Source organism: Macaca fascicularis, chromosome X (assembly GCF_037993035.2).
Source record: "Macaca fascicularis isolate 582-1 chromosome X, T2T-MFA8v1.1".
NCBI classification, from domain to species: Eukaryota; Metazoa; Chordata; class Mammalia; order Primates; family Cercopithecidae; genus Macaca; species Macaca fascicularis.
Window position 1 is genome coordinate 23,815,353 of NC_088395.1, and position 27,331 is coordinate 23,842,683.

General features: G+C 44.2%; 2 protein-coding genes across 5 annotated transcripts in view; one reads left to right on the plus strand and one right to left on the minus strand.

Moving 5' to 3' along the window:
• Nucleotides 1-26,554, minus strand: part of APOO (apolipoprotein O) — a 74,940-nt gene extending 48,386 nt beyond the window's left edge. For all 4 annotated transcript variants that reach the window (XM_074030234.1, XM_015443481.4, XM_005593179.5 and 1 more), the window contains exon 1: nucleotides 26,516-26,554. In XM_074030234.1, the coding sequence (XP_073886335.1) occupies nucleotides 26,516-26,524 (9 nt within the window). In that variant the 5' untranslated portion in view covers nucleotides 26,525-26,554. The remainder of the gene's footprint in view (nucleotides 1-26,515) is intronic.
• A 334-nt stretch (nucleotides 26,555-26,888) lies between these two features.
• Nucleotides 26,889-27,331, plus strand: part of CXHXorf58 (chromosome X CXorf58 homolog) — a 32,823-nt gene continuing 32,380 nt past the window's right edge. The window contains exon 1 of the mRNA XM_005593180.5: nucleotides 26,889-27,150. The gene's annotated coding sequence lies outside the window, so the exon portion shown is untranslated. The remainder of the gene's footprint in view (nucleotides 27,151-27,331) is intronic.

A 27,331-nucleotide genomic window follows, 5' to 3' on the forward strand; every position in this document is an offset into this window, starting at 1 on the left:
ACCTGGGAGGTGGAGGTTGCAGTGAACCGAGATTGTGCCACTGCACTCCAGCCTGGGTGACAGTGCCAGACTCCATCTCAAAAAAAAAAAAAAAAAAAAAAAATCGGACCCCTCCTGTGAAGGTCGTGGCAGTTTTCTAGGAGGGATATTGCTCTCCTTAGGTTGTATCCTGGTGCTGCTGGTTCTGCCTAATAACTGTGATGGGCACAAACCACACGAACAAATGTAGCTGGCTAACACGTATTGCAGAAGCAAAAGAAATCTATAGCAAAACTGCCCTGAAATTAAGACCTCAAGCTGCATACTTAATACTTCAAGATGTATCAATTATTTTTAAACCAGTTAAAGTAATAATCACTCTTTTTTTTCTTAATGGCTTTCAGCTCTTTATTTGCTTCTGAAATATGGGAATTTGCAGGCATACATTTCAACAGACATCTTTGTTATATTTTAGCTGGTATTACGCTTTGCATTACAGAACAGCCTCGTCTTTCACATTATAGGCACTGCAAATCTCAGTAATATGATTTCCAAGATACTAAATCATGCCCAAATAGTTAGACAGAAATCACTCACTCATTTATTTTTCACCTCTCCTCCATCCATTTCCTTTGTCTCATTTGAGCAGGAAATAAACAATTATTGAGCATGCCTTGTGTGTTAGGTACAGCCACAGAAATAGGAATATGGAGTAAGACATATCCTCACCCTGAAAGGGCTTCCATTCTGGTAGGAAGAACTCGATAGATGTAAAAAAATGGACAAACTTTTTTTTTTTTTTTTTGAGACGGAGTCTCGCTCTGTCGCCCAGGCTGGAGTGCAGTGGCCGGATCTCAGCTCACTGCAAGCTCCGCCTCCCGGGTTCACGCCATTCTCCTGCCTCAGCCTCCCGAGTAGCTGGGACTACAGGCGCCCACCACCTCGCCCGGCTAGTTTTTTGTACTTTTTTAGTAGAGACGGGGTTTCACCGTGTTAGCCAGGATGGTCTCCATCTCCCGACCTCGTGATCCGCCCGTCTCGGCCTCCCAAAGTGCTGGGATTACAGGCTTGAGCCACCGCGCCCGGCCTTTTTTTTTTTTTACACAGGGTCTTACACTGTCGCCTAGGCTAGAGTGCAGCGGCAGGATGCCTGCTCACTGCAACCTCCCCATCCCAGGTTCAAGCACTCCTCCTATCTCAGTCTCCCGAGTAGCTGGGACTACAGGAGTGCACCACCATGCCCAGCTAATGTTTGTATTTTTTTGTAGAGACAGGGTTTTGCCATGTTGCCCAGGCTGGTCTCAAATTCCTGGATTCAAACGATCCACCCACCTTGGCCTCCCAAAGTGCTGAGATTATAGGCATGAGCCACTGCACTTGGCCTGGGACGAATTAAAAAATAAAATAAGGGAGGCTGAGGCACAAGAATCGCTTGAACCCGGGAGGTGGGGATTGCAGTGAGCCAAGATACTGCCACTGCACTCCAGCCTGGGCGACAGAGCGAGACTCTGTCTCAAAAAAATAAATAAATAAAATAAAAGTGATAGGGGAGGGGCAGGCAGGGAAATGCTGGGTAGAGAAGGGCATGGTCCCTGGCTAGGGCTCCACCCCGGGCCTGTGCCCACAGACCTAGGTGAGGACAGGCATTTCTGTTTTTGTGCCCAAATGCTGCATTTCCCAAGACTACCCTGGCCCACCACACCCCCAATCTTGTGCCTATAAAAACCCCGAGACCCTAGCGCGCAGGCACACAAGTGGCTGGACGTCGAGAGGAACACACCGGCAGAAGAGCACACAAGCAGCTGGACGTCAAGAGAAGCAGAGGCGAGGAAGAACACACCAGCAGAAGAACACACTGACAGACGCCGGCAGGCCACCAACAGCAGAATGGCAGGACAACGCAGAGTTTGGCTGAGGGCGGTCGGAGGAGAGCCCGGCTGCTAAGCGGTCTGACTCCAGGGGAAAACCACCTTCCCACTCCATATCCCTTCTGGCTCTGTTTCCATCTGCTGAGTGCTACTCCCACCATTCAATAAAACCTTGCACTCATTCTCCAAGCCCACGTGTGATCCTATTTTTCTGGTATACTCAGGCAAGAACCCCAGGATACAGAAAGCCCTCTGTTCTTGCGATAAGGCAGAGGGTCTAATTGAGCTGATGAACACAAGCTGCCTACTGACAGCAAAACTAAAAGAGCACATGGTAACACATGCCCACTGGGGCTTCAGAAGCTGTAAACATCCACCCCTAGATGCTACCATGGGGTTGGAGCCCACACTCCCCACAACCTGCCCGTCTGCCTGCTTCCTCTAGGGGTTTTCGGCAGTGGGGCACCTAAGAAGTGAGCCACACCCCCATCACATACCCTGTAAGAGGGACAAGGGAAATTTCCTCGTTTCAAAAGCATGAATTCTCCCTGCTCTTAGGCAGTTCTACAGAAAGACAAAACAAGCATAGGACATTACAGACAGAGGAATCAGCATGTGTGAAGCCATGAAGCTAGGAAACAGCATGGGAGAAACATAGGGAGTTGGAGTTTTGTGGGAGGGGACAGAGTGACAGAGACTCAGAGAAGCTGGTTGTAGCCAGATCACAATGCGACTCGTGTGGCTCACATGAAAGTCCTCGGTAATAAATACCAAAAGATCTCAAATAAGGATACAATATAGAATAGAGTTTGCCGTTTAGAAAGACACATTTCTCAGTGTGGTGGTTTAAGTCATTAAAGGGCCAGATGACCAGTTATGGTGCTGCTAAAACAATGCAGGAAAGAAATGAGGGCCCAAGGAAAGACTGCACAGGAGATGAGAAAGAGGGGAAAGTAGAATTGAGATAGTTTAATAGGCAGAATTAGCAGGACTTAGTGACCAAGGGGAAAGGAGGAGTGACAATGACCTTGGTTTCTTTTTCATTTTTCATTTATTTTTAAATTAATTTTTAAACTGACAAGAATTGTATATATTTATTGTGTACAACATGCTGTTTTGAAATATGTATACATTGTGGAATGGCTAAATTGAGCTAATTAACATATGCATTACCTCACAATTTTTGTGGAATCTAAAAATGTTGAACTAATGGAAGTAGACAGCACAGTGGTAGCTACCAGGGGCAGGGGCTGGGGGGAGTTGGGGAGATACGGGTCAAAAGTACAAAGTTTCAGTTAGACAGGACGAGTAGTTCAAGAGATCTGTTGTACAACGTGGTGACTACAGTTAATAACAACGTATTGTATTCTTGAAAATCAGGAAAAGAGTAGATTTTAAGTGACCTTGGAGTTTCTGATGAGTTTTTCTAGTTGGGTGGTGACACAGCATTCCTGAGAGAGGAAGTAGAAAAAGAGGGGCAAGTCTGAGGGAAAAATGATGAGTTGGTTTTGGACATGTTCCAGAGACAGAGAGACAGCTAGAGTCTAGTCATCTATCTATGTATCTTTTATTTTACTTGTAAAGCTAAAGTAGACAAACTTAGAAACTGTTGTATTTTGGAAATTAAGAAAAAGTTGACCTGAAATTTTAAGTCCATGAGAACATGTTTTTTGGGTCTGGACTTCCTCAGCACTTCAGGGGTGCATTTATTTCTCACAAAGCACAGTAAGGCTGGATGCGGTGGCTCACGCCTGTCATCCCAGCACTTTAGGAGGCCAAGGTGCGCGGATTACCTGAGGTCGGAGTTCGAGACCAGCCTGGCCAACATGATGAAACCCAGTCTCTACTAAAAATACAAAAATTAGCCAGGCATGGTGGCAGACGCCTATAATCCCAGCTACTCGGGAGGCTGAGGCAGGAGAATTGCTTGAAACTGGGAGGCGGGGGTTGCAGTGAGCTGAGATTGCACCACTGCACTCCAGCATGGGCAAATATATACATATATATTATATATATTTCTCTCTCTATATATATATGTATATAACTATACATGTAACTATATATATTATACTCTCTCTATATATTACTATATATATAGTACAGACAGGGTCTCATCATGTTACTCAAGCTGGTCTCGAACTCCTGAGCTCAAGCAATCCTCCCGCCTTGGCCTCCCAAAGTGCTGGGATTACAGGTGTGAGCCAACATGCTCAGCCTATCTTTGATTTTTAAATCTCAGCTCATTTACTTTAACATTTTATTGGATTCTTAATTATTAATTTCTACTTTACCTTTCCCTCTTATCTTACTTGTTTTTCTAGTTTTAATATTATTCTAGGCCTGCCTCCCTTTACTGCCTAAACTGTTTTCTTCTTCCTCTTCTCCTATTAGTTTTCCTCCCTAAGCCCACCCTGATACCCATCCCGCAGCAAGAATTGTGGCCACAAGGATGGTAGCACCAAAGAAAGCTGGCTCCTGCAGTGGCCTTCTCAGCTTCCAGCAGGCTCTCAACAGACAAGCAAACAAAACAAAGAAAAAGCAAACCTCACCCCAGGAGACCTGGGAGACCTACAAATGAACACTCCCCAGGGCCATAATTCCTAGGTTGCAGAGAACACATGATTTACTCGAGGATTTCTCAAACTCAGCACTACTGACATTTGGGCTGGGTCCTTCTTCGTCGTGGGGCTGTCCTGTGCACTGCAGGAAGTTTGGCAGCATCCCTAGTCTCTACCCACTAGATGCCAGTAGCACCTCCTCCCAGTCACAAGAGTCAAAAACATCTCCAGACACTGCCAAATGTCTCCTGGGGAGCAACTCTCCCACTGAGAACCTCTGATTTACTTGAGTAAGTATTACTTTCTGACATCTCTCACCATCCAGACTTGAAGAAAATCTGTATGTTTTAAAACCCATGGCTTCAAACATAGTGAAAGAAACCAGAACAATCACTACTAGGCAGGGGAGGTGGGAGTTGGAAGTGGACTTACTGAGAAGGGGCACAAGTGAACTTTCTGGGGTGAAATAATCTGTATCTTGATTGGGGTGTGGGTTATTCAAGGTGTATACATTTGTCAAAGCTCAAATTGTACAACTAAGATTGTACAACTTAAAAATCTATGTATTTCACTCTATGTAAATCAGACTTTTAAAAAAATCCATCAGCTCTAGCATACCTAATCCATGCCAAGCTCATTCCTAAGAAGGAGCCAGCCACACACCTGACCATGGTAAGGAACTGGTATAGATCTGTGTGATGGAAACCCATGGGAGGAGCCTTGGTAAAAGGTCCCCAGGCAGACAAGGTTGAAGGTGATGCACTCAACATCTTGGCTGATTCATCTTCCTTTCTGGCATCAAAGGGGGCTCCTCCTGGTGCGAGATGACCCCACCCTGCCTCAGCATGCTCACCACCTTTCCCTCTAACAGTAAAAAGGAAGCTGGCCAGACGATGTCATCACAAATGGCCATCTTCGACACTGTGTGCCTGCCAGGTGGTTATCATAATTTGTTAGGGCTCATATTGAGTATTCAGGCCAACCTATTCAAAATCAGGATTTAAGAAGGGAAAGGCTAAGATGCGTAGAGATCACCCCAGGACAGTGTAAGGGCACAAAGAGGAGATGAAGAACCTTCTTCAATATTTTGTCTCCCCAAGGAAGAACAATTCAGTTCTTTGAAGAAACATAATCAACTTTCAGGGTCTGGGACATAATAAAAAAAATCTCTAGCTTTATAAACTTTCCTCCTGTTCACACTCTGGATGGGTTGCTTTCTAAGACATGAACACAAAGGTATTCTCTCCATGAGGAGTCCTGACCCATTATGGTATGATGGGACTGAATATACCTCCCAAGAAGTGAAATCTCCCCCAGACTTTTTCTTTTTCCCTTTTTTTTTTTTTTTTTTTTTGAGGCGGAGTCTCCCTCTGTTGCCAGGCTGGAGTGCAGTGGCGTGATCTTGGCTCACTGCAACCTCCACCTCCCGGGTTCAAGCCATTCTCCTGCCTCAGCCTCCCAAGTAGCTGGGACCACAGGCGCGCACCACCACACACGGCTAATCTTTGTATTTTTAGCAGAGACGGGGTTTCACCATGTTGGCCAGGATGGTCTCAATCTCTTGACCTCGTGATCCGTCTGCCTCGGCCTCCCAAAGTGCTGGGATTACAGGCGTGAGCCACCGTGCCCGGCCTCCCCCAGACTTTTTCTGATGCAGGGCTGGAATCTCTAAACTGCAAGTACCCATGCCCTGAGCACTCCCTGTCCCAAGTGACAGTCCTTGAGAAGCCTGTTGCCAGGTACACTCCCCGGTCAGGGCAGAAGACTTGGCTCAGAAAATGAGTACATATGCACCTGCCAAGAACTGATTAGATATGGTCTACTTTGCATTATATGAGTTAGGCTTGCTCAAAGTCAAGCAAGCTCTGTTAAGAGCTGAATCTCCAATTAGTGCTAAGTTATAGGCTAGATCAAAGGTGGCATTTCTTTAGATCCAGCCCCTCAGGAGTGTACCCTTCAGTTACTAAATGCCTTTCTTGAAATTCAGCTAGTTGGGAGTCTCAAAGTAAGGGCTCTAACGTGTTGGCTTCTCTGAGGTTTTGAAGCTGTAAGACCCATAGTTACAGAGAAAATGAAAATTTGGCTTAAAGGTAAACTGGTGGCCTTTAGCTCTGCAAACCTCAGAGGGAATGTCATTGAGTTTTCTCACTCTTGTGGCTAACTCTCCTTTCTTTCTGGTCTGATCCTACTCCCCAGCAAAGTATCACGGTACACTCTATCTTGGACCTTGGACTCTCTGCGTCTCAAAACTTTTGTTTCACACAGCCCGCAAGGTGCTTGTCAATGGAAACAGAGCTACCAGGATTGGTGCTGGGTTAGATGAGGCGCTAACAAGAAATGTAAAGGGGTAGGCTGTCATTATCTTAAAGACATTTATTTGGTTCTTACTCTCTCTCCACTGAAGCTTGCCAAGGACTGATGTCGGCAAAACAAATCTGGTCAGGCAAGCGAGGTCATATGTAACAATTAGAAGAGGTCAACCAGGGTTTTATTTCTAAAACAAATATTTACTGCACACCCACAACATGTCAGGCATGGTGCTAAACAGATACAACATATAAGCAGACATGGTCCCTGCTCTTACAGAGCTTCCAGGAAGCTTATGAATGTAAACAGAGAGTCAGGCCACAATTTAAAAAATAAATTAACATTCAAAAAAAGATTCAGGGCCCAGCATGGTGGCTCACACCTGTAATCCCAGCACTTTGGGAGGCTGAGGCGGGTGGTTCACAAGGTCAGGAGTTCAAGACCAGCCTGGCCAACATAGTGAAACCCCATCTCTACTAAAAATACAAAAATTAGCTGGGCATGGTGGCATGTGCCTGTAGTCCTAGCTATTCGGGAGGCTGAGGCAAGAGAATCACTTGAACCCAGGAGGTGTAGGTTGCAGTGAGCCAAAATCACACTACTGCACTCCAGCTTGGGCAACAGAGTGAGACTTCATCTCAGGAAAGAAAAAAAAAAAAAAGATTCAGGCTTAAGATTGACTTTATTAGGAGGCTGAGGTGGGAGGATCACTTGAGGCCAGGAGTTTGAGACCAGCCTGGGCAACATAACAAGACTCCATCTCTACAAAAAAAAACAAAAAAAAAAATTAGCTGGGTGTGGTGGGGCATGCGTATGGTCTCAGCTACTTGGGAGGCTGAGGTGGGAGCATTACTTGAGCCCAGGAGGAGGTCAAGGATGCAGTGAGCTATAATCGCATCACTGCATTCCAGCCTGAGTGACAGAGCAAGACTCTGCCTCAAAAAAAAAAAAAAGAAAGAAAAAGATTGAGTTTCCCTCAGCTTTAAAGGTAGATTCTTAGACACAGATTACCAAGACATGAATCTGGTGAGGTTGTTAACAAACAAATCATAATGGGTACCTAGAAGGCTAAACTGTTTCTTGCTTTGCAAATAAAAGTACACTGCCCAGGATTCCATAGCTCTGGGATCACATTGTGATCTGTAAAAAAAAAAATATATAGGCTGGGTGTGGTGGCCTGTATTTTTCCAGTAAAACTGCCTTAAAGACAAATAAAAACCTTAAGCTAAATAAGACATCCTCAGAATTATTCAGACTCTCATGAATGGTGGGGCTCAAATCCCTAACAACTAGTTTTCTTTTTCAAGTCTATAGAGAATCTAGTGTATAGTCTCTCCCATTTAAAAAAAGGGTGACTCTTTTCTCCCACAATTACAGAACTATTATCTTATTAAACTTCCATTTATAATATATGCCAGCTTCATGATAGAAGGCCTTTGCAGGCCTGTGTACACAAGAGGTTTCAGAATTACCTGGGGATTTTTTTTTTTCTTTGAGACGGAGTCTCACTCTCTCGCCCAGGCTGGAGTGCAGTGGCACGATCTCGGCTCACTGCAAGCTCCACCTCTTGGGTTCCTGCCATTCTCCTGCCTCAGCCTCCCCAGTAGCTGGGACTACAGGCGCCCGTCACCACGCCCGGCTAATGTTTTCTATTTTTAGTAGAGACCGGTTTTCACCGTGTTAGCCAGGATGGTTTTGATCTCCTGACCTCGTGATCCACCCACCTCGGCCTCCCAAAGTGCTGGGATTATAGGCGTGAGCCACCGCGCCCGGCCCACCTGGGGAGTTTTTTAAAAGCATAGACTCTAACACCTTCCCCCAGAGTGTCTGACTCAGCGAATCTAAGAGGAGCCCAAGAATCTATTCCCAAGATAAGCAAAGTTTTGAAAACCACTATTCCACAAACACATGCTTAAAGAACAGTTATTCAACTTAAGTTTGTGTAAGTACTCAAACATACTTTTAAAAACATTTGCAAGTATAAAATGAAAACTGTCCTAAACATAAAAAGAAACAGAGTGACTGGTCACCCACTAGAGAAATTATGACATTTATTTACATTCAAGAAAATCTCTCCCATCTAAACAAAACACAACAAATACCTTCCACCCCTAATTCCCTCTCTAACTACTACCTTACCCTTCTACCAACCTCCATTGACAAATTATTTTAAAAGTAGACTATGGTTAGAAGGCAGAATAGTGGATACCCTTAGCAAGCTGGGGAGTGACTAGAAGGGCCATGAGAAGAGCTTCTAGAGTGCTAGTATGTTTAGTTTGTAAAAATTCACTTATGACCCGTTTACTTTCCTATATGTATGTTATACAAATGGTCTCCGACTTACAAATGGTTCAACCTTACGATGGTGCAGAAGCGATACGCATTCCGTAGAAATCGCACTTTGAGTACCCATGTAACCATTCTGCTTTTCACTTTCAGTACAGTATTCAATAATGTACATGAAACATTCAATAGTTTATTATAAAATAGGCTTTGTGTTAGATGGTTCTGCCCAACTGTGGGCTACTGGAAGTGTTCTGAGTACATTTAAGGGAGGGTAGGCTAAATTATGATGTTTGGTAGGTTAGGTGTGTTAAATGCATTTCTGACTTAATGATATTTTCAACTTATGATAGGTTTATCAGATGCAACCCCACCACAAGCTGAGGAGCATACACATTTAAGCACAAAGTCAAAAAGACAGACTCTGTTTGCTTTCTCAATTTTTATCTCCTCCTCCCTTTACTACTCAATACACCTAAAACCTTTCTTCCCAAGGCCACCAATGGCCTCCCAGTTGCTAAACCCCAATGGACATCTGGTATCCTGGTTGCACCCTGAAACTGGTGACTACTCTACATCTTCAAACCCTTTCTTCGGCTTACAGGATTCTACCCTACCCCTATTCTAGAAGCTTTCTAGGTACTCTCCTCCCCTTTTGGGCCTTCTCTTCCTCTGCATAGCTCTTCAAGGTTGATGAGTCATGGAGTAGTCTTTAACTCTCTCCTCTTCTCACTCCAGGGCAATTTCATTGAAATCTAATTCTTTTTTTTTTTTTTTCTTTCAGACAGAGTCTCCGCTCTGTCACCCAAACGGGAGTCCAGTGGCACGATCTCGGCTCACTACAATCTCCACCTCCCGGGTTCAAGGTATCCTCATGCTTCAGCCTCCCAAGTAGCTGGGATTACAGGCACCCGCCACCACGCCCAGTTAATTTTTGTGTTTTTAGTAGAGACAGGGTTTCGCCATGTTGGCCAGGCTGGTCTCAGACTCCTGGACTCAAGTGATCCACTGTGCCTCAGCCTCCCAAAGTGCTGGGATTATAGGCATGAGCCACCGCGCCTGGCCAAAATCTAAGTCTTTAACTCCCACCCATATGCTACTGATGCTCATATCAGTATCCCTAGCCTGGGCCTCTCCCTAAGCCTCAGGCTTGTGTGTTTCTTGTGTTTCTAACTCCCTGATGGACATGTTACCAGGCTTTTCAACTGCTACTTCAAACAGACTATATCCAAAGGTGACCTTTTTTTTTTTTTGAAGTGATGGAATATATTATTTCTTTTATATTTTCCATATATATAATTTAAACTCTCTATATATAAGTATATACTTACACTACCTTACCCTTCTACCAAGTTTAGATATGTATATAAACGATGTGTCTATACATACTTATATATACATATATACTTAAAAATAGTTTAAATATATATATAGTTTAAGTATATATAATATAGTTTATGTATTTCTATATATAGTTTAAATTTATATATTTAAAATGTATGACATTATGTTTTCAACTATCTTTCTCCAAAACCTGTTTTCCTGAGATTGTCTACCTTATTTAATGATCCTACAAGACACACAAAGGACAACATAAAAGCAACTCTTCAATGATAAAGAATGAAAAAAAAAAAAATTTTGTTGAGACAGAGTTTTGCTCTTTCGCCCAGGCTGGAGTGAAGTGGTGTGATCTCAGCTCACTGCAACCTCTGCCCCCCTGGGATTCAAGCAATTCTCCTGCCTCAGCCTCCCAAGTAGCTAGGATTACAGGTGGCCGCCACCACACCAATTTTTTTTTTTTTTTTTGAGATGGAGTCTCGCACTGTCACCCCGCCAGGAGTGCAGTGGCATGATTTCCGCTCACTGCAACCTCCATCTCCCGGGTTCAAGCAATTCTCCTGCCTCAGCCTCCCAAGTAGCTGGCATTACAGGTGCCCGCCACCATGCCCGGCTAGTTTTTTTGTATTTTTAGTAGAGACAGGGTTTCACCATGTTGGCTAGGCTGGTGGTCTCAAACTCCTGACCTCAGGTGATATGCCTTCCTTGGTCTCCCAAAGTGCTGGGATTTGCCGAGGCGGGCGGATTACAAGGTCAGGAGATCAAGACCATCCTAACACGGTGAAACCCCGTCTCTACTAAAAATACAAAAAATTAGCAGGGCATGGTGGCAGGTGCCTGTAGTCCCAGCTACTCGGGAGGCTGAGGCAGGAGAATGGCGTGAACCTGGGAGGTGGAGCTTGCAGTGAGCTGAGATCATGCCACTGCACTCCAGCCTGGGTGACAGAGGGAGACTCCATCTCAAAATAAATAAATAAAAATAAATAAAAATCAGGAGAAATAAAATGAGTCCATAATTCTTGAAACATCAAAAGAATATAGAATACTCTCCTCCATAAGGAGCATTCAGGACAGTACTTACATTTTATACAGCAATCTCTTATTTTATTTTTATATTTTTTATTTTTTGAGACAGAGTTTCACTCTTGCCACCCAGGCTGGAGTGCAGTGCCGCAATCTCGGCTCACTGCAACCTCCGCCTCCTGGGTTCAAGTGATTCTCCAGCCTCCTGAGTAGCAGGAATAATAGGTGCCCGCCACCACGCCCAGCTAATTTTTTTTTGTATTTTCAGTAGAGACAGGGTTTCTCCATGTTGGCCAGCCTGGTCTTGAACTCTTGACCTCTGGTGATCTGCCCGCCTCAGCTTTCCAAAGTGCTAGGATTATAGGCATGAGCCACCAGGCTCGGCCAGCAATCCTTTCTAATCTGGAGGGTCACACACCAAACAGAACAGAGGCTTTCTCTGGGAAGGGGGCTGGCAGGAGGCGGACAATAGCAACCTGATCAACTGCACTATTTTGACTTTTTACAAGGAAAAGGTATTTCAGTATTACTTATAACATTTAAAAAAAAATAGACGTTTTCTTTTCAAAGCAGTTACCTTGATAAATCATATGTGGAGTCGGAATTTATTGCAACTATTTATATAAATTTCATAAGTGAAATTTATTTTTAAAAATTATTATTATTATTATTTTTTGAGACAGAGTCTCGCCCTGTCACCCAGGCTGGAGTGCAGTGGTGTGATCTCGTCTCACTGCCACCTCCGCCTCCCGGGTTTAAGTGATTCTCCTACCTCAGCCTCCCAAGTAGCTGGGATGACAGGCACACGTCACCATGCCTGGCTAATTTTTGAATTTTTAGTAGAGATGGGGTTTTGCCATGTTGGCCAGGCTGGTCTTGAACTCCTGACCTCAGGTGATTCACCCACCTTGGCTTCCCAAAGTGCTGGGATTACAGACATGAGCCACCACACTCAACCAAAATTTACTTTTAATATGTAATCATATGGCTTCCATTTCTAAATGCCTTCAGATCACATTTTAAGCCTAAAAGACAATCAGTCTCAGCCAGGCGCAGTGGCTCACACCTGTAATCCCAGCACTTTGGGAAGCCAAGGTGGGTAGATCACCTGAGGTCAGGAGTTTGAGAGTAGCCGGGCTAACATGGTGAAACCCCGTTTCTACTCAAAATAGAAAAAATTAGCCAGGCATGGTGGCGTGTGCCTGTAATCCCAGCTACTCAGGAAGCTGAGGCAGGAGAATTGCTTGAACCCTGGAGGCGGAGGTTGCAGTGAGCCGAGATCACGCCACTGCACTGCAGCTTGGGCAACAAGAGTGAAACTCCATCTTAAAAAAAAAAAAGTAAAGAAAACCACTCTCAATTTTATTTTATTTTATTTTTTTTTTTTTTTTTTTTTGTCGCTGGGGCTGGAGTACAGTGGCCGGATCTCAGCTCACTGCAAGCTCCGCCTCCCGGGTTTACGCCATTCTCCTGCCTCAGCCTCCCAAGTAGCTGGGACTACAGGCACCCGTCACCTCGCCCGGCTAGTTTTTTGTATTTTTTTAGTAGAGACGGGGTTTCACCGTGTTAGCCAGGATGGTCTCGATCTCCTGACCTCGTGATCCGCCCGTCTCGGCCTCCCAAAGTGCTGGGATTACAGGCTTGAGCCACCGCGCCCGGCCAACCACTCTCAATTTTAAATAAGACTGGTAAAGAATAGAAAATGGGCCGGATGCAGTGGCTCAGGCCTGTAATCCCAGCACTTTGGGAGGCCAACGCAGCCAGATCACCTGAGGTCAGGAGTTTGAGACAAGCCTGGCCAACATCGTGAAACCCTGTCTCTACTAAAAATACAAAAATTAGCCGGGCATGGTGGTGGGCTCCTGTAGCCCCAGCTACTCAGGAAGCTGAGGCAGGAGAATCGCTTGAACCCAGGAGGCAAAAGGCTGCAGTGAGCCGAGATCGTGTCACTGCATTCCTGCCTGGGCAACGAAGTGAGACTCTGCCTCAAAAAAAAAAAAAAAAGATTCACTATCTCCACACACACACACAAAGATTAGAAAATGGCATCTGTACACGTATGTTTATTGCAGCACTATTTACAATAGCAAAAACTTGGAAGCAACCCAAATGCCTATCAATGATAGACTGGATAAAGAAAATGTGGCACATATACACCATGGAATACTATGCAGCCATAAAAGAGAGTGAGTTCTTTGCAGGGACATGGATGATCCTGGAAGCCATCATTCTCAGCAAACTGACACAGGAACAGAAAACCAAACACCACATGTTCTCACTCATAAGTGGGAGTTGAACAGTGATAACACATGGAAGGGAACATCACACACCGAGGCCTATCAGGGGGTGGAGGGCAAGAGGAGGGAGACCATTGGGACAATTACCTAATGCATGCAGGGCTTAAAACCTAGATGACAGGTTGATAGGTGCAGCAAACCAACATGGCACATGTATACCTATGTAACAAACCTGCACATTCTGCACATGTATCCCAGGACTTAAAGTAAAATAGAAAAAAAAAATTACAGTATTAGTCATCATTAAAACAATCTCTACTTGAATCTTTTCTACATCTCCCAATTAAACATAGTGTCCAACATAAGCTTTTCTTTCTGTAGTGGTGGTGGTAAAGAATCAAGCTTTATGTAAACTTGATCAATAATAAGATTATCTCATTCTACAAAAAAAAAAGAAAAAAAGAAAAAAAAATGGCATTTGTTTTAAAAAAAAAGGGGGGGGGAAGGGGACTTGTAGTATTATTCCACTGAGTTTTTTGAAAATGTCATACCAAGGGTATATTTGAATATGTCCAGAATGGAGTCTAAAAAGATGTTAGGGTCGGGTGCGGTGGCTCACGCCTGTAATCCCAGCACTTTGGGAGGCTGAGGTGGGCAGACCACGAGGTCAGGAGTTCGAGACCAGCATGACCAACACGGTGAAACCCTGTCTCTACTAAAAACACAAAAATTAGCTGGACATGGTGGCACGCGCCTGTAATCCCAGCTACTCAGGAGGCTGAGGCAAGAGAATCACTTGAACCCGGGAGGCGAAGGTTGCAGTGAGCCAAGATCATGCCACTGCACTCCAGCCTGGGCAACAGAGTGGGACTCCGTCTCAACAACAACAAAAAAAAGATGTTAACAGTGGCTGTCTATAGGTGGTGATATTAAAGGTAATTCTTAATATTATCTGTATTTCCTAAAGTTTTTACAAAAAAACATTGATTTGTTTTGTAACATGCAAAGAACAAAAATGGCTTGCTCCTGAGAATATTCTAAAGAGCTTGCCACAAAGTTTGAAGATAATTCCAAACGAGGAAGAGCAAAAATGCTTTGATTAGTAATAGAATTTTTGGAATAAATATATTGACAGTATAATTAAATCTATCCTCTCAAAACAACTGTTTTGATGCATTCATTTGAATGTAAAATTTGAGAGCACTCATACTTAACAATAACAATAAAAGCCATAATCATTTTGATCTGTTTTACAGCAAAGGAGGTTATAAAGCCAATAATTTATCCCCCTTTGTCACTCAGGCTGGAGTGCAGTGGTATAATCACAGCTCACCGTGGCCTTGAACTCCTGGGCTCACCTGATCCTTCTGCTTCAACCTCTCAAATACCTAGGACCATGGGTGCAATGGAGCACACTCGGCTATTTTTTTCTTTTCGTTTTTTTTGGTAGAGATGGGGGTCTCACTACATTTCCCAGGCTGGTCTCGAACTCCTGGCCTCAAGCAATCCTCCTGCCTTGGCCTCCCAAAGCGCTGGGATTACAGGTGTGAACCACCATGCCCAGTAAAGTTCAGACTTTAAACAATATAAAAAAACTCTTCCTGCTGGGGCAAATGTAGAACTATTTTATGAGAAATTTTTAATTCTTTAGTTCTGTACTACAGTAATTGGTATTTCCTAGTTCTTTCTCACCCACTATAAACAGACTACAATCTAAAGAGATAAGCAAAGAAAAAAATGAGACTGTTTTCGAGACTAATATTATCTTTTTCTCACAGAAAACCGAGTTTTATCTTATCTTTGGAGGGTAGAATTCACCACAAAATTAGGTCAGCAAAGCAAACAAAATGTCTCATCTGCAATTGTTTCATTTCTAGTCTTTAAAAATAGCGATTAGATTTTATAAAATTCATGTAGAAAAATAATAAACTTGTGTGATAAACGGGAAGAAAACCTCAGGGCCAAAGAGTGAGATAATTGTTCATTTAGGCAGGTTTTGAGTCATCCAGTTGGGCTATACTGGTTTCAAAGACTTGGAACACAGATAATATGTAATTTATCAGGTTCAGAATTTATTTTGAACTTCCTCATCCAGACAGAAATTTACTGCTACCTAAGACTCCTACATATATATGCTTTTTTCTCTATTAGAATGGCATCCTGGGATCCACTCAATCTTTTCTGAATTAAGGGAACATAGGGAGGAAAAAATCATAAGGGAACATTTACTTCAAGTTTAGCTTTTCTAATGCATCTATGTTTTCAAGCAACTAATAAAATGTACATCATTTAATAGGAGAGCTATTCTGTCAAAGTAAAATCTATCTGGGCTGGGTATGCTGGCTCACACCTGTAATCCCAGCACTTTGGGAGGCCGAGGCAGGCAGATCCTTTGAGCCCAGGAGTTCAAGACTAGCCTGGGCAACAGGCTGAAGGTGAAACCCCTTCTCTACAAAAAATACAAAAAATTATCTGGGCATGGTGGCACGTGCCTATAGTCCCAGCTACCCAGGAGGTTGAGGTAGGATTGCTTGAGCCTGGGAGGTGGACGTTGCAGTGAGCTAAGATTGCACCACTGCACTCCAGCCTGGGCGACAGAGCATGACTCTGTCTCAAAAAAAAAAAAAAAAAAAAAAAATCTATCTAGACACATGGCTCTGTCTCAAAAAACAAAAAATATCTATCTAGACACAGGTTTCTATCTAGACATACGACTCTCAAAACAAAACTCTATCTAGACACAGGTTTCATATCTCTTTTTTTTGCTGGGGGGGATAGGGTCTCGTTCTGTCACTCAGGCTGGAATGCAGTGGCACGATCACAGCTCACTGCAGCCTCAACCTCCTGGGCTCAAGTGATCCTCCCATCTCAGCCTCTTGAGTAGCTGGGACTACAGGCAGGCGCCACCACACCCGGCTAATTTTTGCATTGTTTGTAGAGACGGGGTTTAACCAAGTTGCCCAGGCTGGCTTCGAACTCCTGGGCTCAAGGAATTCTCCTGCCTCAGCCTCCCAAAGTGCTGGGATTACAGGTGTGAGCCACCACGTCGGGCCTTGACCCAGGTTTCATATCTTAACAGCCCACCATGTGCACAGAGAACTCTGAACTCACTAATAAAAACTGCCTTCAACTTCATCTCAGTTACTCATGTGCATGCTTCTTCTTTAAGGAAAACTGTAAGCCTTTTTTGAAAAAAAAAAAAAAAAAAAAATCACATACAAGACTCAATTTGGCTGATGACCATCTGACCTCATAATGAAAATCTGCAAAAATAAGGAACAAAAACAAGGAAAGTAAATGTTTGGACTATACCCAGCAACTTCAACAGGACTCCCAGATGGTGTGACTCCACAAACAGGCTCAGTTCTATCTGCCAAGTGAGGTAAACCATTAACAGACAATTTAGAAAACTTCTTGGAGCCCTCATAATCACTTTTTGCTTACTTACTCACTCACCAGTCTAACCCATGTCACATGAATCAGCACCTCTAATAGGAGAGGAGACTCATTTCAGCAAGCACAAAGAAAAACAGGCTAGTTCACAAGGACTGAAGTTTGTGGAATGGGGGAAGAGAAAAAAGAACCTTTATTAGTTAGTTTCATATATCCTATTTTAAAAGACTGTTCAGAAGAAGGAATAGACATATCTGAAAAAAAAACTACTGGGAATTCCTCCACACTAAGGCAATGAACATGCACTTGTGGATCTATCTCTAGCTACCACAGAGGGGGCTCCTCATCCTCATGGAACCAAACAAAGAAGTCCTTAAGCGGGAGCCAGTGTGGGCTTTGAATAAAACACTCTGCATTGCTTCAAACAGCCAGAAATAGGAAGACAAAGGGTAACTGTACTTAAAGTGCCTTTAAAACAATATTCACTCAAAATTCAACTATACTATCCATAATGCATAAAGCTGTATCAGGAAAATATAGCTCAACAATCAAAGTTATAGGCTTTCAGCATACTGAAAACTCTACGACCCTTGCCCTACATTCCTGCTTCTCCAAGTTTTAGTGAACACCGAAAATAAGTTTAAAAACCTACCACATTAAGAAATTGGCACTGATTAAATTTTCTAACAAAACTGGCACGAGGCCATACAAAAATTAGGAAAAACTCAGCAAAAGTGAAAAATAAATAACTTCCAAATTCTAAAATATATCTTCAGACTAGGATTTTTTTGCCCCTGAAAATATATAAAGTTTCATGCTATATGAACTAACTGTAAAATTCCACTTAAGCATTAGTGGGGAAAATAAACTGATACACTCTAAAAATTCCTTTATTTTAAAGATCTTTTAGTACTTTCTTGTCGTATTAAAAATAAGTCTAAACTTTTTGAAACAGATATCTTTGCTATTGAGATTTATTATATACCTAATAACTTGCATTTATATATCTAATTTTAAATGTACAATACAAACAAACATGAAAGTTCATTTCCTAGCCTCTAAGAAGTCCCAGTCTAGCCTAGAAAGGACATGGGTGTAGAACACATATACATGTAGATTATAAATTAAACCTTTATGTCATAAAAGTCTATAAACATCAACACGCCTCATGGGGTAATCAATTCATTTATCATAAATGTCTGGTACATTATCTACTTTTTTGCTCCACTGTGTCTCTAATCTCCCCATTCTTTTTTTTTTTTTTGAGACGGAGTCTCGCTCTGTCGCCGGTGCTGGAGCGCAGTGGCCGGATCTCAGCTCACTGCAAGCTCCGCCTTCCGGGTTTACGCCATTCTCCTGCCTCAGCCTCCTGTGTAGCTGGGACTACAGGCGCCCGCCACCTCGCCCGGCTAGATTTTTGTATTTTTTTAGTAGAGACGGGGTTTCACCGTGTTCGCCAGGATGGTCTCGATCTCCTGACCTCGTGATCCGCCCATCTCGGCCTCCCAAAGTGCTGGGATTACAGGCTTGAGCCACCGCACTCGGCCTAATCTCCCCATTCTTTTAATGTATCGTTTTACCTCTTCTTTCTCCTCTTCCACTGTTAGTTACAACTGTGAGGCTATCTGCATTTTAGAAGTAGATAGAAGAATGCTACAGTGTCCTGAGCAGAATTCATTTCCAAATGATAAGTGAAATAACCCAAGTTAATTCACTTTTTAGAGTTGTTAAGTCCAGAGTGCTAACCTGCAAGCATAGATCACTTCAGTGGACAAATGTGATACAAGAGGAACAGAAAACACCTTACACTGATATAGTACTTTGTAGTTCACAGTTCTTTTCACGTATCACCTCATTTGAATCTCCCAACAACCCTGTGAGATACGGAGGGACATATCACTATCCCCACAGGATCATGATCAGAGGACGCTGAGAGATTAAGAAATCTCAACGGGCCGGGCGTGGTGGCTCATGCCTGTAATCCCAGCACTCTGGGAGGCCAAGGAGGGCAGATCACTTAAGGTCAGGAGTTCGAGACCAGTCTGGCCAACATGGTGAAACCCCATCTCTAATAAAAATACAAAAACTAGCCAGGCGTGGTGGTGCATGCCTGTAGTCCCAGCTACCTGGGAGGCTGAGGCAGGAGAACGGCTTGAACCCAGGAGTCGGAGGGTGCGGTGAGCCAAGACTGCGCCACTGCACTCCAGCCTGGGTGACAGGGCAAGACTCTGGTGCAAAAAAAAAAAAGAAATCTCAACAAGGGCGCTCAGCCAGAAACACAACTAGAACCTGAGGCTGAAAAGATCGCATCCAGAGCTACAGAGCAGTTTTTTCTTTGTCTCTGTGATCTACTGTCTAACTTCTTTGAAAGGTAAGAAAAGAAAAAGAAACAACCAATTAATTCTGTATATAAAAAATGTATTTGTGTGAGGCCGGGCGCGGTGGCTCAAGCCTGTAATCCCAGCACTTTGGGAGGCCGAGACGGGCGGATCACAAGGTCAGGAGATCAAGACCATCCTGGCTAACACGGTGAAACCCCCGTCTCTACTAAAAAGTACAAAAAACTAGCTGGGCGAGGTGGCGGGCGCCTGTAGTCCCAGCTACTCAGGAGGCTGAGGCAGGAGAATGGCGGGAACCCGGGAGGCGGAGCTTGCAGTGAGCTGAGATCTGGCCACTGCACCCCAGCCTGGGCGACAGAGCGAGACTCCGTCTCAAAAAAAAAAAAAAAAAAAAATGTATTTGTGTGAGTAAAAATGTAGTTACTATAATTCCTCAAGAATTCCCTTGAAGATGCTTAAACTGTTAGGGAAAAAAACCTTTATTATCTTTCCAAATATGTGGCTTTTAAAATAATGTTCAAGTATAAAAGTTACATTACTCTTCCAATTTACAGATGATTTTCCTTTTCCATTTAGCATTGTAATTCTCCCTCAGTTTGTACTAGTAACATACTAGTAACATGGTAAGAAAATTAATTTCAGGAAGACAGGCAATGTAAGTATTACACTAAGCCACAAAGAATGTGTGAGGTAATAACGCCTTATAGCCATGGACATGTTCACTCAGGCTCCTCAGTGTGGTGAGCTCTGAGTACAGGTCACATTACTTGTCCTTGAGGAAGGAAGTGACACAGACCAGTTTTCACTAGGCCACCTTCTTGCCCTGGAGGCTTCAGTTAGCAGCTGACGATTTCCCAATTTCCAGTCCACGTCTGAGGCAGGAAAAGTCCATACCCTTGGGTTCTATGTCAACTGATTTCCCCCTCCCAATGCCCAGATATTTCAACAAGCCCAACCCGCTCAAAACCAAACCGTCACCTCCCCTTCAAACCAAACTCAACCTTCTTCCACTTTCCCACCTCAATGAATAGTTCCCACAGTCAAAAGTCAAAAGCCTGGGCAGAATCCTCAATTTATCCTTCTCCCTCATCTGCCACATCCAACTGACTACCAGTTTTGAAATAAAAAATACTTTTGGAGAGCCCCAAGACTGTGCACTACCGTAACACTATGTTAGCAGCCTCTTACAAGATGCCAACTAAAAGTAACAGCTCACATTTCCTGAGCCCTTACTTTGAGTCAAGCATTGTTCTAAGCTTTGGGTAGGAATGAATTTAATCCACGCAATAATTTGAGGTTGGTAAGCATCTCATCCTTGTTTTACAAATGAGGAAGCAGCTACAGAAAACTTTAGTATCTCTCACAAGGAACACAATGAAGCCCAAGGTCTTAACATTGTTCTGAACTCTCTCACACTTCTGTGTCCTTGCATGTGCTTTTCTTCTCTGTTTGGAAGGCCCTTTCAACCTTGTCTGCCTAGCTCCAAAGGTCAGCATAGGCATGTTCTCTATAAAGCCTTCTGATGCCCCCTGCTGTTGCTCTTCCCTTTCTCTAAGCCAGTAGTTCTCAAGGCTGGCTGCTTGCTCCAAAAACTAGATGCCTAATCCTACCCCTAGAGATTTCTGATGTCATTGGTATAGGTTCTAGACTGGGCATGGGGACTTTTAAAAGCTCCCCAGGTGGCTCTAACATGCCAAGGTCAAGGTTGAAACCCACTGCATCGTAATGGACCTTTAATGTCTGTGCTGGTAACTGCATTGTAAGCTTCTGAAATGAAAGTTTCATAATCACCTTGGGGGGCTTTTTCAAAACTAGTGGTTCCTGGACTCCACCTAAAAAGTCAGTCAGAACCATGGGCAGGGGCTTCGAAACTGTCTCCTTGAATAATTCTGATGTGTGGCCAGATTTGGGACCTCTCTCCTAGATAAGAACTGGGTCTTTTCACTTGTACCCACCAGAGTCCAGCATGATGCCCAGCCCATAGTTGGACTAGGATAAAATCTGTATAATGAAGGAAATCTAGTAACGTGAATCTGGGTATATGTATCCAATATTCAAACTCCTGCAGCAGCACAAGGATAAGCTGCTTCCTACAATGGAATGCGAATACTGGGCAGCTTTTCAAATGTGTTTTTTAATCCACCAATGCCCCCTAGTGACCTGAAGATGAATAACTATATCAAAACATTACAGTATATATTTTAAGTACAGTGTGTACTTAATATGCACATAACTAGTCAGACACATTGTACTTGTACCACCATTGTACTTTTACTACCAACACCTATACTATTAACTCCTTTGCCCTCCAGTTATAGTTGACCCAAGCTGTTAACTCCCAAATCCCGATCGATCCTACCGTTCACTCCACCCCCAGGTCTGCACAAACATGCAGGAGGAGCGCTCTCAGTAGAGCCCTCAAAGGGTCTGGCCTATCTTTTTGTTCCTTGGTCAGTGCCAGTCCCAAATCCCACCACGTTCATAAAACCATCCATCTTGAAAACACAAGAACCATTCATCTACTGATTTGCCTCCATTCTTGCTATTCAAAGGGGACCAACGAAAACTACAGAACCCGGAGCTAGTCAAAAAATGGAGAATCTGGCCTGGTGCGGTGGCTCACATCTGTAATCCCAGCATGGTGGGAGGCCGAGGCAGGCAGATCACAAGGTCAGGAGTTTGAGACCAGCCTGGCCAGCCTGGTGAAACCTCGTCTCTACTAAAAATACAAAAAATTAGCCAGACATGATGGCGTGTGCCTGTCAATCCCAGCTACTCAGGAGGTTGAGGCAGGAGAATTGCTTGAACCGGGAGGCAGAGGTTGCAGTGAGCAGAAACTGCACCACTGCACTCCCGCCTGGGTGATAGAGCGAGATTCCATCTCGGAAAAAAAAAAAAATGGAGAATCTGAGGCCACATACCAGACCTACTGAATTGGAATCCATTTTAACAAGAGTCACATGCCCGTTAAAGTTTGACAAGCACTGGTTCTCAACTACTAGACCTAACATCACCATTTTATGACAAATATTTTGTGACACTCTTTTGGTATCCTGAAATAAAATTCATCACTAAGTTACATGCATAAGTCCAAAATGTAAATCAGTATAGTATGATGGTAGCATAAAGGTGAATAAAAAGGAAAGATTTATGTGAATTATATTTCAGTATGTAAATGTTCAACACAACTAAAGACATAAAGAACAACCCCATTTTCAGTTATAATTTTTGTAACGTTTAAAAAAAAAAAAAAGAGGGCTGGGCACAGTGGCTCACGCCTGTAATCCCAGCACTTTGGGAGGCTGAGGCGGGCGGATCATGAGGTCAGGAGATCGAGACCATCCTGGCTAACACAGTGAAACCCCATCTCTACTAAAAATACAAAAAATTAGCCGGGCGTGGTGGCGGACGCCTATAGTCCCAGCTACTCGGGAAGCTGAGGCAGGAGAATGGCGTGAACCCGGGATGTGGAGGTTGCAGTGAGCCAAGATCGCACCACTGCACTCCAGCCTAGGCAACAGAGTGAGACTCCGTCTCAAAAAAAAAAAAAAAAGAACAATCCCACAAGTTTCCAAAATGTACCATTCTGTATAGTCATACCATTCTATAGAGAACCACTGGTCTACAATCCCTCGCACCTTTCTTTTCCTTCCATCTGTCGGGTGGGAATCTCTCTTCCTTGCAAAGCTGAGGTATTCTCTCTAGAATCTTGACTGAACATATCCTTCTAGTTACCAAATTCTCTCTCCTTTCCTTGACAGTCAAGCTTATCAACCACCATAGTGTCCATTTACTCAGCCCTCAGTCACCAACCCAGGTTAATCTACCCTTCACTTCAATCAATAAACCTAAAGTTTAAGGATCATGAAAGCTTTCCAAAGTGCCCAAACGAACACACCTCATGATATCTAACTAACTCATATCTCATCTAGCTTATATCTCCGTCATGGACATTGTTGGTTGCATATCCAATCTCTATTCTCCCTCTTCCTTCCTAAAAGAACTCCATTGTGTTCATGAATGCATTCCTCTCCCCTGTGATTAAGTGATACCACCCTGGGTTGATCCTGTTTAGTCTAAGCCAATAAGATCATGTCATTCCTCTGACAACTGTTATAGGGTCAGACAACTGACCTAAGTTGGTCCAATCAGACTGAAGGACCAATTGTGGGAGTTTTTTCTCTCTCCTCCTCTTGCTCTAGAGAATGAGAAAGTGTGTATGCTACTGATAGTCATTTTGCAACCCTAAAGGAAACCAACCTGACTGTGGAAAGCCAAGAAGAGATGGGTCCTTGATGACACTGTTGACCAACCGAATCAGAACCTGGAATCCATTCTTCCTCTGGACTTTGTGAGAGAATTTTCCTTACTATTTAAGCAATTGGGTTTTCCCAGCTGAAAGTATCCTAATATAGCCATTTTTCCTTGAAACTTTTCTCTCTCGATTTTCTAAACATCACTCTTTTCTGCTCCTACTGCTACTTCTCAAGTCTGGCCTCCCCCTTTCCTCTGCCTACTCCTTATATTTTGGTGTCCTCCAAGGTTTGTTGTGATCTTTCTACTTTTCTACCCAAAGTGCACGTTCACCTGAAATAATCTCAGTTCAGTCAGGCGCGGTGGGTCACACCTGTAATCCCAACACTTTGGGAGGCTGAGGCGGGCGAATCACGAGATCAGGAGTTTGGAGATCGAGACCAGCCTGGCCAACATGGTGAAACCCCATCTTTACTAAAAATGCAAAAAAATTAGCTGGGTGTGGTGGCAGGCGCCTGTAATCCTAGCTACTGGGGAGGCTGAGACAGGAGAATCACTTGAACCCGGGAGGCGGAGGTTGCAGTGAGCCGAGATCGCACCACTGCACTCCAGCCTGGGCAACAGGGCCAGACTCTGTCTGAAAAAAATAATGATAACAATAATAATCATCTCAGCTCACTGTATCTTTCCCTTGACACATCAAAACTGAGTTTCCAGCACTTCCCCCAATGGAATACCACTGATGTTCCCCCGCTCATTTACCTGAAGAACTCCTACCTGTCTCAAAACTAAATTTAAGTGTCCCGTCTGTGAAGCCTTCTCTGAAGTCCCCAGGGGTTCTTTACCTTTTGTTGTGCCATGGACCTCTTTGGCCGTCGGTGAGACCTATAGACCCCTTCTCAAAATGATGCCTCTAATTGCATACAAAAAAGTGCCAACTATATTGAAATAATCTTATTTTTTAAACACAAATATCTGATATAAACATTATGTGCTTCTTTCCTAGCCCACTAAACAAAAAGATCTAGCAGTGAGTCTTATTAACTACCATAGTTCTGAAGTAGTAATGAGCATAAATGATATTTTGAGATCTGCAACAACTGTAATGTGATATGAAAATGTCTGTGACTTGTGCTGATACTGTGACTTCCACTGGTAACAGGTACTGCTAATACTACTGTGGTTTGTTAAGGTAGGAGCTTGTAAAATGAATGGCCCCAGTGAAGTGCACCAACTCATGTCTATGACCTTGTGTAGTTCCCCACTGTATCAACTCTGGACTTGGCTGCGTGACTTGTTTTGACATCAGCAAACATGATGCTGTGTTTGTGCCTTGGGACTTGCCCTCTTGGAAGTCAGTAACCAAGTGAGGAAGTCCAAGCTAGGCACACGGAGGGGCACCAAGCCCCCAGACATGCGAGTGAGGCCAACTTTCAGTCAAGCCACCAGCAGAACTACCCAGCCAACCCATAGATTTTGAGAAACAATTCTTGTTTTAAGGCACTGGTTTGCAGTGATTTGTTACCCAACAATAGATAATTGAAACATTACCCATAACTAAAGGAAGTGCTCAATTCCAATTGGAGATTGCTAAAAATAGTTATATTTTTTCTCCATCAGAGTTCAGGGACCCCCTGAAATTTATGTGCAGGTCCTTTGAGGAGCTGAGGGCCGCAGGTTAGGAACCCCTGGTTAAGCCAAGTGGATCCTGCTCTCCTTTTCACTACCTTACTACAGTGTTGGTACACATATAGTTAAACTGGCCACAGCATATCTTTCCTTGTTGTAACCCTGAAATGGAGCTGAGCTCCTAGCACATAACAGGTGTTTAATACACGAATTTATCAAATGAATGTTGATTATAGGATCTGTCTTCCTGACTAAACTGTGAGCTGCCTGAAAACAGAGTAAGAGCAAATACTAGGCCTTTTCCAAGTGCTTTACACATACCAACTTACTTACTCCTTATAACAACCCTATGAGGTAGATGTTTTTACACCAATTTCACCAAAAAAGAAGATAGGCACAGAGAAGGTAAGTGACTTGCCCAAGGTCACACAGCTAGAAAGTGGCAATGCCAGGACTAGAAGGCAGAATGCATGTTCTGATTTTACAGCCTTTATTAACGTACCCAAAGCACATTGCAGAGCTCAACAAAACTTTTAAATGAATACTACAATTCTGAGATTTCATTAGCACTATTTTATGGGTACTATGCTTCTTGAAGACTCAATTTTGTAGATTAATTTCTGGTAGCCTGTGATTTTTTATGACAAAATACATATAATTTACTTTTTAAAAAGTAGAATAATGGCTTTATACTACAGTGCAGATTTTCGAAATTAAGTCTTCATTGTAAAAGTCTATTTTTTTCCCAAAGGACACGAGTTCACAAAACGCAGGGAAGGGGGTCCACTGGTCCGTATTAAATAATGTTCCCTGGGGAGTGGAGCAAAGCTCCAGCTTTCGTCGTCACCCAGCCATCCCACCCCAGCCTCCCCCATACCCTGCACAGCTTCTCCTAAAATGACCCTCCCCCATCCACACATCAGGTTCTGAAACCTGACCCTGCCAGGCAACTAAAGCCGCGAACCCCGCAGTGCCCTGAGCTGGCCTCCCCCTACCCACGATCCCAAGAGGGCACCAGCCGAAGGGATGGGTACTTTGGGGGAAGGCACTTTACATTTTCAAAGTGTTTAATTCACGAAAGCACAACCCAAAGGGCCGCCCCCACCCACCCGGGGGTCTCTCGCCTCCGCCCGGCAGCCGCTCATCCACAGTAGACCAGTGAATGAACCGCGGGGCCGGGACGCAGCCGGCCCAGTGGCGGGAAAAGCCTCGGGCCTGGCCTGCGGAGAGGCCCCAAGAGAGCGCGGGGAGGGCTCGGGCAGCCGGGAGGGGGCGGTGACAGCTGTGACCCGGCTCCACGCTCTCACCTTGAACATGTCGCTAGCAGCGGTGGCTCCGGCAGGGTCACCCCGGCCTCGGCCACGCCCACTACAGAGAGGTGACTACGGAGGCCCGGTAGGGCCTTGATTTCTCCAACCGCAAGCGGGCCGCGGTGCGGGTAACGGCCGTACTGCAAACTCGGTGCGGCGAAGGCTTAGTTCAATCACCCCGTTCTAGAAGCCGCGTCGCTGAGCTGCAGCGCGTCGCGCCCGGGCGGCGGATGAACGCAAACCCCGCCCTCCAAGAGGCTCCGCCCCTGCGCCGGCGGTTGCTAGGCGGCAAGAAAGCGCCGGCTCTGTGTGGGTGGTACGCGGAGGCGCGAGGAGGGAGGTGCCTGGCGTCGCGCGGCGCTGGGAAACTGTCTTTGCCGCGGCGACCGGGCGCCCAGCGGCGTGGAGTGGGATTTCTGTGAGCAGAGGCTGCCGGGAGGGGGCGCTTGGAGGGTCTCGGGCGACTTCGAAAGCCTCGCAGCCGGAAGCCGCCGGTTGGCGGCCTGGATTTATCTTACGAAAGGTTTTAACCGTGGACTGGAGGTTTCTCAGGTTTTAAATTTAAACTAATATGCTGTGTCCTTTAATCGGAAAAGGCTCTGACCTTATTTTTTCCCTTTAAGAAACAAGCGGTAAGCCTCCTCTCTGGGAATCAAATGTTTGTCCCTTAATACTTGTAGAAGTAAATGATAATGGCAATAATTATCTTATTAACAAGAGTAACAAGCACTGATACAGCACTTTGATATGCGCAGTCATGATCTAAGTTCTTTATTCACATTTATCTAATCTTTCCAACGACGGAAGTAGGTG